General features: G+C 38.4%; 1 protein-coding gene across 3 annotated transcripts in view; it reads right to left on the reverse strand.

Annotated features, from left to right (window-relative positions):
• The window catches only part of LUZP2 (leucine zipper protein 2), a 353,967-nt gene that overhangs the window by 173,715 nt on the left and 163,958 nt on the right, over positions 1 to 16,294 (reverse strand). For all 3 annotated transcript variants that reach the window (XM_026651368.1, XM_026651367.1, XM_026651366.1), the window contains exons 2-4: positions 6,355 to 6,472; positions 4,558 to 4,628; positions 942 to 1,023 (exon numbers count right to left, since the gene is read on the reverse strand). In XM_026651368.1, coding sequence (XP_026507153.1) covers positions 942 to 1,023; positions 4,558 to 4,628; positions 6,355 to 6,472 — 271 coding nt within the window. The remainder of the gene's footprint in view (positions 1 to 941; positions 1,024 to 4,557; positions 4,629 to 6,354; positions 6,473 to 16,294) is intronic.

A 16,294-nucleotide genomic window follows, 5' to 3' on the forward strand; every position in this document is an offset into this window, starting at 1 on the left:
GGCTCAGTTACAAATAAGAGGAATATCAACCTTCATCTAAAAATCACATTTTGCCAAATGTTTGCAAAGCTTTGCAAAATTATTTAATTCCTGTTTTTATTTACCCTATTCTTATGTTCACCCCATTCTTGTCTTTTAAGCATAAAAATAATTAAATATGGCCAAATAAATAAAATAAATAAATCATCAACTAGTATTTTCAACCAGAGTGAAAACAGACGATAAGCAAGAAATATGGCAAAACAGCTTTCAAATAGTATTAAAATGTTCAGTTACCTGATGACCAATTGAAGACAGATCATTTACAGAGATGCTTTGTTTATTTAAGCACTGACATTTATAGGGGACATTTCCTTATTTATGTCCTAGCAGCAAACCAGTTATACAAGAGAAATGAGAAACGGTTGTAATTTTCTATGCAGTAGTAAAATCTGACCATTTATGCTCAACAGAATAACAGTAATACACAAAGGTTGATTCAATTGTCCCGGGTTAATGGCAGATTTAGCCAAAAATTATTACACAGTTTAATGATTACTTTCATCTGAGTTCATGGATTAAAACACTGAGACCCAGATCCTATTTCTTTTGAAGTCAATGGGCAAATCACCCACTGATTTCAACAAGATCAAGATTGGACCTTTGGGATCTGATTAGATTCTTATGGACACTCTTTTCAATCTGGTATGATTCCACTTAAGTCAGTGGAATTATAATACTATAAGGTGGTATACATGAGAGTAACGGGCTTTCGGATGCAGCCTCCTTAGAGCAAGGACTAAGGTCTTCTTGGTCATCAAAGCACTATGCATAATCAGTAAATAATTATAACTTTGGTCATGCAAAGATATTTGAGATAATGAAATAAATCACAAGGGAGGAGAGTAGAAAGACAGAAGAAACAAAAAAGAATACAGAAGAAAGGACAGAGAATCACTCACAGTAGCCTGCTGTTTTTCTGCTTTCTCAGCTGCCTCATTAAGCTGCTTTTGAAAGGCCTCCTGGAGAGATTTCATTTCTTCCCTAGATTATTGAAAAGAAACAATACAAACTTCACCACTACTCTCCATTAGGAAATATGGGGTTTTTTTGTTTGTTTGTTTACTTTAGTTAAACAGACTCGTTTAATTATGCAGCATAACAACCAGGAGTGCTGCGTCTATGTGTTTTGTTAAAGCCATAATGGTCCAGTGAACTCCAGTGCTGATGCAAAAAGAAATTTTATATAAATATATATAAAAATGGTAAGTAGCTACCTTTTGTATCTAGCAAGTACCCTCCTGTGTAAAACATCTGCTAATTGTGTGATTTCTTGTGAAAAGAATAGTAACAGTGAAGAAAGGAAAGAGAAACACTTTGAACAAGGAAATATACTACTGTCTATGAGAGCTTGTTTATATTTGCTTTTAAAGAGAAGAGAAATTCTAGCTGGCAAACCTAAGCCACTAGTTCTCTCTTTCTAGAATCAAATGATAAACTGGAACCTTGGGAGTTGTCTTAATTGTTTAAAATAAACACTACCAAAAAAATAAAATAGAGATTTATTGGAAAGTTTAGGTACTGAGATCCAGCCCCTTTGCATTGCTCAGGAAGTGAAAAGGGACCATAAACTGGCAACGCATTGCAAATAGAGGATTCATGTGGAATACAAATTCCCTTCTGGCACAATTATGTCTGATACAAGTCTTACGCTAGCCACCCCCTTCACCCGTAACACAGGCCATTTGCAAGGGTTGTGGTGCTGCTACAACAGTGATATATCTTAGAGCATTCTAACAGCATTATCAGGGATGCCACCGGCACAGATCAACCTCAGGATCAGGAAGCTGGAACCCCTGCCTGCCTTGAGCATGGCGCAGGTGCAGGAGACAATTTAGCCCAGTGACTGCTTGATGGGTGTAGAATGAGCTTTGTACATGATGAGGCACGAAGTAACCCGAGTTGCTGGCTCATCTACCATATTAGTCCTCATCTACACCGGTGCTAGCAACCTTGGGAGTTCTGGGTAGTGCAGATTTAACTGAAACAGTGCTTGAAACAGCTGGTGAAGCCAGAGAGCCAACAGCAGCAGCACTTCCAATTTTGTCTAATATAGACAAAGTTTGTGTCATTTTGAAGTGTTAACAATACATTGAAGTGACAGAACTTGAACCACTCTGGGAGACAACCATGTTCTACTGCAGCATAAAAACTACAACAGAGCTCAGAAGAGAAGGGATTAAAGTTGGACTTCTGAAGAATGAACACTAGGATCAGATCCTCAGATGGTATAAATCTGCACAGCTTCATTGAAGTCAATGGTGCTACCTCATCTTGTATCAACTGAGATTCTCAAAAACAGTGAGGAGTCCAGTAACACTTTAAAGACTAACAGATTTATTTGTGCATAAGCTTTCGTGGGTAAAAAACCCACTTCTTCAGATGCATGGAGTGAAAATTACAGATGCAGGCATAAATATACTGACACATGGCAGAGGGGCATTGCTGGCACATGATGGCGAATATCACATTAGTAGATGTGCAGGTGAATGTGCCATCATGTGCCAGCAATGCCCCTCTGCCATGTACATTGTCCAAACTGGACAGTCTCTACGTAAAAGAATAAATGGACATAAATCAGACATCAGCAATGGTAACATACAAAAGCCAGTTTTAGGTGCATGTTTCAGAGACCATTTGCAAATTTGAACCACTGAATAATGATACTCTCAACTTGCATCATCATTTTATCATCTCATTATGTTTTAATAATATTATATAATTTTTAATTTATTACAAAGAACACATTACTTTTCACCTATTAAAAGTTCCAAGATGTGATGATCACTGTCTAATATCATCATGGTTAAGAATTGTTGATATAAGAATATTTAGCAATTATAGCAGCTAATATTAGATTTTCAAGGCAACATTTATTACATGAGAAACTAGAGGATAAAAAAATAGTGTTTGATTTTGTACAAGGTGGTTACTAGTGGTAAATGGTGTTATTTTAATTGTGTCCAATTATATAGACATTTGCATATTTAAAGTTCTCTAGAAATGTTAACTAACTAAACCCCACTACTCCACAGTTCAGACAGGTCTAAAATGTCCCCCTTTAACAGAAATATCTGTCTTTGGCATTTCTAAGGCATGTGAAGGTCTGATCCAACACCCATTGAAGTAAACGGAAAGACTCCCCACTGACTTCTGTGGGCACTGAAACAGGCCCCAATTTTCTTTGGTATTTAAGAGCTGATTGGGAAATCATTTAATCACAATCCTTCCCTATTAGCCATCTAATTTTAATATATGCTACAAAACTACTTCTGGGTAAAATACTAGCAATAAAATCATTACAGGATTTCAAGTGTCACTTTGTATGACAACAAAAGGGATACATGCTGTACCTAGACTGGCCATATCTGATTAATTTGTAATGTATATTTTTATTGTGATAAAACTGAGACACATACATGTATTAAACACATCATACTGTTTCAGAGAAAATAACCCCCATATTGGCTAGGTCTGCTTGTTGTTAAAATTATATTGGCATATCAATTTATCATATCGACTCCATTTGTAAGAATCATGTGAACTCTATCATTGTTTATTGAGCTAGGACTAAGGATGCTGGTCTGTCACCCCTTGTCACGGAAAAGACTCCAATTCGCTAGATTCAAGTGAATATTTGACATGAATATTTCCCCTCCAACAAATTTATTCTCTTTTACTTCTTGTCACAGATTACCCTGTAAGAATTTTCAAAACTAGGCGCTCGGTTTCATGAGTTTTATCTGAATCCATGCCCCACCTCCAAAGCCAGCAATTTTTAAAACTAACTAGTTATTTTAGGTGCCTCAATTCTTGGGTTTCTAATTTGAGACACTTTAAAGATTTTTCAAACCTGCTGATCACTGCACCCTCTGAAAATCAGGCCCATTTATGGTGCCTCAATGAGGCACTCAATTCACTAAGCACTTTCCAAAAATTAAGCACAGAAATGTGTTGATTTGAATAAATAAGTTCCCAGTATCCTGCAAAACCAAACCCAATTTCCTTGATGTATATCTAGTTCTAATGTTAACCCTTGTGAATGTTATTAATGACCAACTATGAAGTAAAGTGTGTCACATCAGCTAGTATTTCAGGTGTAGCAGAAACAATCCTGCATTGTTCCTCCCTCCCCCTGTTTAACAGTCATGGCTGATTGCTAGTGGACATGCCTACTGTCAGGGCCGGCTCCAGGCACCAGCTTAACAAGCAGGTGCTTGGGGCGGCCAAGGGAGAGGGGCGGCACCTGTGGCAATTAGGGGGCGGCAGGTCCCTCACTCCCTCTAGGACTGCCGCTGCCAATCGCGGCCTTTTTTTTTTCCCCCCCCCATTGCCGCCGCCGGGCGCGGGTGGGCGCGCGGGTTTTTTTTTTTTTTTTTGCTTGGGGCGGCAGAAATGCTGGAGCCGGCCATGCCTACTGTGCTGTGCTTGGTGGTTCAAACAAAGGAAAGATTGAATTCCATGGTCTTATAGTTTTCAATCTGTTAACAGGAATGAAAGGAGAAGGTAGCTTCTTACCTTTGCTTTTGGCCTAATTCCAGAAGTTTCTGCACGTCACTTTTGGCAGATGCCTCATCATTTTTCAAAGACTGGAAACAAAGGGGGAGAGGGAGAATTACCAAGAAGATCTTTAATGTTACTCAACTATGAAAAAGGTTGATGGTGACCTCTTTTACAAAAGGCTACCATTGAATAATACATTTTATCATCAGTTAAAAAAATAGGGCAGAAATAGTTTGGCTCTTCTGTGGCAGTAATTCAGCACTTGCTGCAGTGCAGCACACACAGGTGTTCAGGATGAGACATTAAAGCAGAACTGATCTAATAGAGTATGTAGTACAGTTCTTTGCATAGATCCGGTCCCTCCAGCATCAAATTCATAATACATGAAAAAATAAATGTTCCTGAGTCCTACTTTTTTATTCATTCAGTTTGATGAGAATATAGCAAGTTCTAAAGTAACTTCATTCTAAATCATAAAAAAAAAAATTAAGGGAAAAAGCAAGTTCCCCATATAAACTGTGAAGAAAAAAATTCAACAAGAAAAAAATAGCAGTAGAAGATGACAGAATAATGCAGACTGACATTTTAAAATGTACGACAGACTACTGCTCAGAAAGGTAGCAGCATCAATGAATGGAATACAGGGAGCCATACATCCCCTCAAAGATAACAGCATGGTTCTATGAGTTGTTTAAGGAGATAATTTCCCAGAATTGTTCCCTCAACTAGTCAATGCAAGGGGTGGTCTTGTTGGAAGTTATATATGCCCCATTCATAACAGGTGGTTCAAATAAAATGCAGTTCTCTGCAAGGCAGTGCAAGTGTCAGAATAAGCAATCTAGCTGGTAACCAGTCTGAATTATTCTCATTGTTTTCACTAGGCCAAGAGACTCCCTCATGAAGAGACTGCTGCCGTGTCATGTGAATATTTGGTCATTGAGGTTGCCAACAAATCCAGGGCAAGACTGGAAACCCCTTATTCACATGGAGGGTTTGTCTTCACTATAGAGTTGAGTTATAACTCAAGTATTGCCCTTAACTTGAGTCCTGACCTCTCACCAAACTGTTAAACCAACCATCATGCACCAAGACATGCATCTGACGAAGCGGGTATTCACCCACAAAAGCTTATGCTCCAATACGTCTGTCAGTCTATAAGGTGCCATAGGACTCTGTCACTTTTTACAGATCCAGACTAACACGGCTACCCCTCTGATACTTGACATCATGCTCCAGTTAACTCCAGTTGGCTGGCTCATCAGAGGATATAGGCTGCAGAGTTATTTAATATTCTGTAGTGTTATTTCAGTGTGGCCACTCTCACTCTAGCTAGACTAAAGGTTACGCTATGTTACAAAGTTTTGCTGCCATAGTTAAATTGGCTAGAAATCTGAAAATATCACATTCCCTAGCCAACATAGGACTATTTTCGTGAGTAACTGTTCACGAATGGAAGTAAGGGGTAGCTCCAGGGAGTCAATCTGTAAAAAATACCTTTTTCCTCTCATTGTCAATGTATTCTGCTCCCTAATGGTTTCTCCATTAACTGCTTCAATTTGCACAAGTGAGACAAAGCATCCAAGGAAAATTTTGGGGATTCATAAACTGCATAATCCACTCATGTGTAATGCACACCATGTTTTCCTCAGATTAAATAATATTGAAAACTAACATATGCGACATATAAAACAAGCATAATTAATTACCAATTAGTCTCATGTTAAAAGAAAATATGTTTGTAACAAATAGATACTAATTCTAATAAACAAAGTGAGTGATTGTATATCTCAGAAAAGTGAAGGGTAATCTAACCTGCAGGTTTACTTTAATTCCTTCAAGTTCTTTGGAGGTCTTCGACAGTTGACGGAGGATATTGCTCCTTTCCTTAAAGACTTCTTTCAGTTGTCTTTCCAGTTCTTCATAGCCCTGTCTAACACAAAGCACAGGCAGTCCTCTCAAAATGTCTTCCCAATGTACTTGAAATCAGAGTCTTAGTTCATCCAATTTTTATTAATCATAAGCAGAATCCATTTCCATTCCCCCTTGCACCATGTTTAGGAATTGAAATGTTTTATGACAAACTGAACTGCTGCATCTGTGTACACAAATCCTCAAACCATCGTGCCAACAGCAACCTATTCCCTGTTATGGGCAGGAACAAATGCTTTTATATTTTACACAAGTTGACAGTAAAGCAGGTTTTTCTTTCCTGTGAGATATTGCACAGTAGGAATTATTGAACTTTGTAGAGTCAGAGATTTTTGACCATCCTTGTGGGGGAAGGATGTTCCAAAGATATTTGAATTTTCCCTCCTGTAATTTAAACCTATTTTTACCCAATTAGTGATTCAGGCTCAGATCAGGATTAGGTGTCTAAATGCCTTTGAAGATCTGGGTTCATCAGTTCATAAAAAGAAAGAAATGTCTCAATCCTGCAACATACCAAGACTATCTTAGGGCCTCATCCAAAGCCCACTGAAATCAATAGTGATCTTCAGGTCAGGCCCATATTGGGCTTCTGAATCTATCAAGAGCACTGGCTATGTTTGGAGAAATATTGGCTGATTCATTTAGCAATGGACAGCTCATCTACTCTGCCTGAAGGATGGAAGAAAAAAAATAGTGCACTATACAATCAGATTTTGGATACTTGGTATATCTCAAAGCATTAATTAAATGTTGTTTTTCCTACAGTTATAAGTTTTTATATTACTGATATTGTTTAGTACACTACTATACTGAATTGAAGCTCCATCAAGAGCAAATACTTTTAGCTTATTTTGCCAACATTTTACAGATGTGACTGTGGGGAAACAGTGTGGAAATATTTGAACTGCCATCTCTTTAATGAAACTTATAACATCTGTAATTTCTTCTCATTATTGTGAAAACCACTGGGATGTTTCACTCTGCAACATAATACCCTGCCTGCCACAGTAATTCTCACAGGTGGTCACTATCCAATTAGTGATTAACCTACATCTCATACAACTGCCTCCAACTTATGTGCTCAAGTCGTTTCTTGGCAACAGAACTTTTATCCTCCATTTCCACATATGAGATCAATAGCAAATAGCATTTCAAATATCTTAAAAGGATAAAAACACTACATACTTGTGGGTCTAGATCAAAGAAAAACTGGTATCTCCATGTGAGAAGAATAGAACAACAACAAATTGTTTTGAAAGGGTATATAAAAATGGGGGGAAAAGGGAGTGGATCTACAGGATACCATTTGCCACAGGTATGAAATTATCCTTTATTTCCTATAAAATCAATACCCATTTCCACTCATCCCTTTGTCCACCCAAACATTAGACTAATGTCATACAGCCCTTTACTTAGAGGAGAACAACTTATTCAGCCACACACACTCTGTTGTGAACTCAGTACGCAAAAAGTAGGGACAGAACAGATAAAGGACATTTATAGCGTCTTTGTTTTATATGCTGTTGCATCAGATCTGGCTCTAATCAGTAGTGACTTAGAGCATGTAATGTACTGTTATGTGTTCAGATACTACGGTGACAGGCAGAACTAATAAAACCCCAAGTGAGGCAGGATAAAACTCTTAAGAGCTGTTCCATTTGGTGACCTATGTGACATTAGTTTGTCATCTCAGGTCAGTTGGAACACAACATGAGTCACCACAAAAACCACTACTTGACAGTCTTATCTGACAAGTCAAGGATTGAATGAGCTTGCAGACCGAACTACCTTTTCTGTCCCAAGTAATTTCCTGCCAGGGAAGGGTTAAAGCCCATTTGTTGGGCAGCATGGTGTAACCCATCCTTACAACTGCCTGTGCTGTGCTTAATCCAAGAATAAAACAGGAAAGATAGCTCAGTGGTTTGAGCATTGGCCTGCTAAGCCCAGGGTTGGGAGTTCAATCCTTGAGGGGGCCACTTAGGGTTCTGGGGCAAAATCAGTACTTGGTCCTGCTAGTGAAGGCAGTGGGCTGGACTCACTGACCTTTCAGGGTCCCTTCCAGCTCTATGAGAGAGGTATATCTCCATTTTTATTATCATTTTTTTTTAACAAAGCAAAACAAACAAAAAATAAAAAGGCTGCCAATCCAGTACCCACAAGTGCCAAAATTCACTTGGAAAATTAAAGTAAACATGAAACTACAAAAATGAAAAGGAAGGAGCTTGAAGCCACACTCACAGCAATGGGAGAGCCTGGAGCTATGCCAATGAGGGAGAGAGACTAGTTTAATTATATGCCAGATGGTACCAGTGACAGCAGCCGTGAGAGTGGGAGGTTGACAAGGACATGCTGTAAAGAAGTTCCTATGAAGATGCATCATTGCTGCTTCAGCTGTGGTGCATAGAAGGGGAGAATGCACTCTGGTACCAACAAGTCCACAGGGATGCTGAGGATGGAGGCAAAAAAGTTAGTGTATGAAAGAAAGTTGGAGTTAACAGATTCTCTATATTAATACAATAGTTTACTTTGTGGATAGGATGTTATTGCAGGCAAGTCACACCTAATCTTCACAGAGAATTTAGAGTAGCTGAACTAATTCCCTGACAAACAAAATCCAGTGCTGAGAAGGGTGGCTACAGAGAGTAAGGGGAATGATGGACTCCGTTAACCTGCAAAAAGTGATGTGGAAACCCTGAAAGCCTAAGTAGTTGATGCATAGAATATACAAACGAGGGCTGGTTAAAACATTTCCCACTGAACTTTTTCAATGGAAAATAGATTTAAAAAAGTGAAAAGCATCTGCGTTCTATTAAAAATTTTGTTTTCGGTATTGTTGTAGCTGTGTTGGTTCCAGGATATTAGAGAGACAAGGTGGGTGCGGTAATATCTTCTAGTGGATAAGCTTTCGAAGTACAGAGAGAGCTCTTCTTCAGGTCTCGTAGGTCTGGCAGACCTGACGAGTTCTGTGTAGCTCAAAACTTCGCCTATTTCCCAACAAAAGTTGGTCCAGTAAAAGATATTACCTCACCACCTTGTCTCTCTATAAAACATTTTGACTTTTAACTGAAACCCCAAACACTTAAAAATAAAAAATAAAAATCATCCGAAAAGCAAAAATGTCTCTTTGGAAATGCCATTACAGTGCCTCACATGAGTTATATTTTGGGTGTGTCATGGTTACAGGTTGTTACTGGTTGCACATCTTTCCCCTTGGTAGTCTCTGAGTGCCCCACATCAGATGCTCGGCCTTGTGCCCTTGCCTGTCTGGGGGGGACATTTTACAGTTCTCCCACTGTTAGTCCAGGATCTGGATACAACCCTCCATCTATGCCACCTGCTTATTACTGTGCAGGTCCAACTGACAACTGAGTTTCGTACCTTTCGGGAACCCTAGGACAGTGAAATAATGACCAACAGACTTCTCAAATATGTAGGTTTTTAGCAAAAGGAATAACCATGAGATAAAATTATTTTAGATAAGTCTAAAAATGTGTGTAGGCTGTTTAATCACATGCTTCACTGCCAACTGAGTTAGATAGGCTTTCCTCTTTAGTTACAGGAAAAGAACGAATCCATCTTACATTCTTTTGGGACCCAATCTGGTCTTTGTTTGCCTTTCAGTGATGGTTGTTCCATTGTTCAGAAAGTACATTTTGGTGTACAGATCAACATTCACCACTGAGTACCCCTACATTTTTCAAAAGTGCCTTCTGCTCCCATTCTTCTCTGTGGGTAGGGTTCCAAATTACATCTTCCATGATGAATTGCAGTACTCAGCAAGAGGGGAAACTGTGTTGCATTATGGGAGAAGTAATCCAGACAGGAAATCCAGCCCACAGAGGAGAATGGAGGCATCAAGAACCCAACATGCAACTTCCATTTGGCACCGCAGCAGCATTTCTGGATAGAAATTTTCATTTTTTATCAACAGTTTTGGCTGAAAATGTTTTTAAAAAATTTCCAAGAAATTGAAATTAAATTTCTATGGGGAAAAGACTCATTTTCCAACCAGCTCTAGTACAATGGTTATTCTTTGGGGGTTGAGTCTGTTTTAATGAAAAGATCATAACCTTGCCAACCGAACGGTTACCCAGTCATCAGCAAGATATGATTTAATTCCTTTTAGTTTTGCTGTAATTTGACCTTCTCAATTTGCAGATTTACCTTGTTTAATTTAAGATACTTTTTCTTTCACACTGTTCTTGGGATATTCACTGTGTGGACCATCGGCAGTGGTAAGGAAAACAAACTCCTCACCTTTGAGGTAAAGCAGAGCTAGTTAAGAACCCATTCACAGCACTTTGTGCAGGGCATAGGCCTAAGATTGCCTGTCTATAATAAGGGAGAACATATTTGATTTTATGAGTCTACACTCAAAGGATCTGATTCTGCAAGCCTCACTCATACTGAGTAGCATTTTCTCTCACAAGTACTCCCATTATCTTCACTGGTAAATATGGATTATCATGAGCAAGAGTCACAAAGGGTATCAAGAGCTGCCAGATAAGGCTTTTGTCCTCAGGATGCAAGACCTATAATCACCAGAGTGGGAAGGGGCTTCCTAGGTCTGAAGAGAGGCAGGTGCTGGGTGAGTTATAGAGCCTCTTTCAGGTTCCGAGCCCCACTTCCAGAGGAACAAACAGGGGTGGCTGGCAACTCCCTGAGCTAAACACACATCAGGATGGCAGAATAGAGAGAACAAGCCAACTGTATCTTTTAGAAGTCATTATCCCCCTCCATATCATCATCCACCCACTCGTATACATACAGGTGATGTGCTCCTGCAGTTAAGTATTAAGGTAAGTGGCATGAGTTCAGTTCAAGGAACGGCTTAAAATTCAGTGCAATCTTATTTTGTGTGTGATTAAACGTGTCCACAATTTTTGATACACTGTTGGATTAAAAAAAATACAGACCAATAAAAAGCTCAAGAGTACAACAATGCAGAACAGTATACAACTGGCTGGTTTGACAATAAGCCATATCATATTTCCACACTATAGGTAAAAAAAAAAGGGAAGAAACCCTACGGAAACTGAAAAGAAAAAGAAAGAAAGAAAGAAAGAAGAGGAATAATGTGACCTTATTGGATTGCATCCTCTACTGGCAACTTTATTACTATGCAACACTATTTCTGATAAAGCCATATTTAAAAATCACTCATCTGTTACAGATAAGGATATTGTTCCCATAGCTTGACATGCACACCTTCTCATAGCTTGTATGTTACTCTTGCAAGAGTCAACATGACTAATTCTGTAACTATTTTTGGTGGTGTCATAACCTTCCGTAAGTGTTAATATTTGACATTTAGGCATAAATGTTACTTGAAATAAATAAGGATTCTGTGGGTTTGAGAGGTCTATTTTATTTGTGTTAGCCCCAGCATGCATCTCTCAGGTCTTAGAAGGAGATCTGTTCACAAAAAGGAACTTACCCTGATACATGTGCTTCAAAAAAGCCCATTACCTTTGGGCAGCTCCAAACCATGTGACTCAAACAACCCTAGGTTTTCCCACATACCAGTATTTACCATCACTATCAATACTTGTTTTACCTAAGCAGGATGGGTTCCACTACATCCTATACATAAGCTTCCGCTGGATCAGCTGGAAGCAGAGATCCACAGCCACTAGTTTAATATTGTATCCTAAACTATTCCATTCTGAGGCAATTTAGGTATTCCAACATCAGCTTCCCAGGCAGATCTTCATTTACATAAGTTCCCTTCAATACATTTCATGATATATACAATAGTAACTAGAGATGGGCAAATTGGTCTGATTAAAATAAGACCACTTTGTATATCTGCCTATATTTTTTAACTGTTGTATGAAGCTGTGATTCCTGTTCTAAATTTTAGTTTGTTAGATGGAAAATAATTTCAGCATGACAAACCATATTTCTCTGTATATGTGGATATATACAAATACACACAAGGGCAAATTATGTGCTGATGTAAATCAAAAGCCCATTGAGTTCAACAGAGCTGCACCCATTTATACCAGCAAGAATAGGACCAGCTTAAGTACGAATTGCAAGATCTAAAACAATAAGGGCCACCTGGTGTAAATCAACATAGTTCCACAGAAGCCAATGAAGAGGCACTGATTTAGACCAGTAAAGGATCTGGTCCGTATATGGATTTACGGGCTCAGTCCTGAAAAGCACTTATCATAGAATATACTAGCCCTTAACGGGTGGGTGTCTGGGAGACCAGGCTACCCTAGTCAAGGAGTACTGGAGAAGACGAAGACCTAGGGAACAGTGGAGGCAGATGTTGAAAGAGAGAGGAAGAGGGAAGCATCTGCGGAGGAAAAGGGCTGCTATTTCTTTAAGGACCCAGGCTCTTATACAGTATGTCTACATTGTGATACAAAACCTGCAGAACTGAGTCTCAGACCCTAGGTCAGCAGGGCTACAAGACTCCAGTGTAGACATTTGGGCTCAGGCTTGGGCCCAGCTCTGAGACCTTCACCCATTGTGGGGTCTCAATGGGGGAGAGACTAGCAGGAGAAGGGTTGGTCGCCTCTCCTAATCTCTCCTAACACAGAAGAAAAGGACTGAGATGTTTTTGACCCTGACCTCCAAGCTGTGGAAGAAGATTGGAAAACAGTGTCCAATTAGAGATGACTGTGAGGAAGCAGCTTGGCTATGAAGGGTTTTCTTCTGAGTTTTGTTTGTTTGAAAGACTTGCTGCAAGTCTGGGGGGAGCCAGGCAAAAAGGGCTACCTGGAACAAGCCAGACCTGGTTGCAGCCTGCTACAGTACTGAATTCCCGCAACCCCCATTAACTCCAATAGGACTTGAAGATTCTCAACACCTCTCTGGAGTCCCTCCTCACCTTGCAGTATCAGACACTACAATTATGAGGACACAGTGGGCTAACTCCATCCCTTGCTATAAGTCTATTGTGTTGTATAGAATTGTACCAGGATTGAATCTGGCCCACTGGATGTCCCATTAGTCTGTTCTGAAAAATAAATGTGCATTATCAGCATATGTACTACACAACTGGAATTATAATAGACATCTCCCATTTTAGCAGGCATGTTTTTAAAAGAAATAGCTGGAGTTTTGTACTTACAAGTTTGTCAAGTTCCTTAGTTCTATTACGTACCTAATCACACAGCATGCATGTAGATGTTTTTCTTTAGTATGGTACGGAGTTTTCATTAACAAATCTGAATCTCAATTTATAGCTGATAAAATTAATAGGACAAGTTTGAAGACATAGAATATCACTTTTACAGTGTTCCTGGGAGTATGCAGAATTTATGTTAATGAAGGCAAACACAGCAATCCAAGTTGGCAATATTCCAACGTCTGGAAGTCATTTGAATCATGGTAATTGCAATTGTTTAGTTTCTGTCCGCAGTGTATTGATCTGGGGTCTCTGTAAATTCAAGTGTCATCTTGTTGCCATGGAATGTTATTCTCAAATAGCTTTAAACTTGTCACAGCTGTTTGGACTTTTCATGATTCCTACTGACATGTCTAAATTATATTTTAAAATTTCTACAGATTCTAATTTTCAGTAGGTGGTGGAAACAGGTGCCTTGTAAGTAAGAGATTTGTGTCTCTGAAGATCACTCCACCTCTGACTGTTATTTTCTTAAATTTTATAAACTGGGCTTTTAGGCTTCAAAATCAGATCTGAATTTGCTTCTTACTCAATAATACGTACAATGTTAAGACAAAGAAAAATTGATTTGTAAACCCACAGGGAAAACAAAGCCTGTCTTTGAAACAGACCTTCTATAAATCATTTTTATTTTATTTTATTCTGCGTACATAAAGTACCCTTACTGCAAAGCTGACTTAGAATAGAAAATTGGAATATGAACTTCAGGCCATTAAAACAATACCTAAATCAATTTAGGATTTGTCTACGGGGACACATGGAAAATTAATCCAAATTAACTAATCCACTTTAAAGTCACACTTTTAGTTAATTCGGATTAATTTTTCTGGTGTCCCCATCCATGTAGAAAAGTCCTAAGACTCAGCTGGATGGTTCTTTCATCAAACAGCATGGTTCTTTTGGAGAAGAAATTAAGGTGATAGCTACATTTCAGGCACCATCTAAACCCATGATTTTTAATTTACAAACCTTACTTTTGCAATTTATATTTTAAAAGTGCAGTTCTATGAAAGATGGCTCATTTGTATGTAAGAGATATACAGGATCTAAATGTTGACTTTAGATTTTTTAAACATTTGTTATTCAAGCAAAGTCAACAGAGTGGAGTGAACCAAATACTATCTAGGTAGAGCATCATGAACAGAATTGTTGACTAAACTCTGATTACTTATACTTGAAAGAAATAGGAATGCACAGATGTTACTGAAGCAATCATTAGAAGGCAGTTAGCTGCAGAGGTTTATATGTGGACATAGTTTGGCTTGACGAAATTTGATGTGATGATAGGCAAGAAGAAAATAACTTAGCTTGATTTGGAATTCCCAGGCTGAATTTGCAAGGCTGGCAGTTGGGGAAAAACATCTTTGTACTTGTAAAGTGAGCACATTTGATAATGGAAATCATTGAGATATAATCTACACAGAACCCTACAATGTCATTTTTAGAGTGTCACTTTTCAAAGTAAAATAACATTTTAAGCCTTTTCAAGTTTGTGGGAGGAAAATGGTCCATCTTTGATCACTTTAAAAAATGATCAGATAGTGTGAGTCATTTCCTGGATTACAAACATTTCCACTAGGTTTTCCTGATTGCATTTAAGTCTGAAGTTGACATGACACATGGAAAATAATGTGGGCCCCTATTCAGGGCAGCTTATAAACATATGCTTAACTGTAATTAAATGAGACTTAAGCATGTGTTTAAATACTGCCCTGAATAGAGTGCTCTCCTAAATCAGCATCAGGGGTCCTTGATGCCAATGTCATAACTGACACCTCAAACCTTACATTTAATGTAGTTTTGTTGTATGACCGGTCTCTCCTTTAAAATTTGTGATTAGTTTTATTGACCTTTTTTAATTAAAATACTTTATTATATTCCCTGCCGGTACATTTAATTGTTTTAGTTACAAATTGGACACTTTTCCATTTTCTAAGACACATTCATAAGAAGTTTTGTTTTTCCAGATTTATATCTTTAATGAATTCTGATTCGTCCACTGCCTTGTAACGTGTGTAGTCATTTCAATGCTCCTAGACTGATTTATTAGCATTTTCCGTTAACTTTAGAAAAGTGTAATAATTATACAGGCTGCAAGGCAATGCAGATCCAGGGTCACCGTAATTATTTTCTAGGTAATAAGTTGACTTGTTACAATACATATTTATCCTCTTTGTTAAGATTGTTATTGTGTAAAACCCACCTGTGTTCACCTGGGACTATCAGCAACTATATATATATATATATATATATATGTATGTATATATATATATATTTTTTGCAACAATGATGAATAGGGTAAAAGGCTGAGGTTTTAAAATCTGTCTGAGGGATTTAGATGCACAATTCCCATTACAATTAAATGAAAACTGGGCCTCCTAACGCCTTAGGAGCACTTGAAAATTTCAACCTAAATGACTACACCAGATAAGAGGGTAAAATGTCTTCCTACCATACAATACATGGGTGAGAAAAGACAGCTAAATGCATGAGGTTTACAATCCCCACAAACATGTTATCGACCATCCAGAAAACTAAACTCTACTTGTGAAAATGTAAACAGTTAGGATATTTAAGATTTTTTTCTCTAGCTGTCCACACATTAAAGACATCACCTAGAGCAATGAATCCGTATTGGCAGGGCCGGCTCTAGCTTTTTTGCTGCCCCAAGCAGCAAAA

This window comes from Terrapene carolina, unplaced genomic scaffold (genome assembly GCF_002925995.2).
Source record: "Terrapene carolina triunguis isolate 2854851 unplaced genomic scaffold, T_m_triunguis-2.0 Scaffold96, whole genome shotgun sequence".
NCBI classification, from domain to species: domain Eukaryota; kingdom Metazoa; phylum Chordata; order Testudines; family Emydidae; genus Terrapene; species Terrapene triunguis.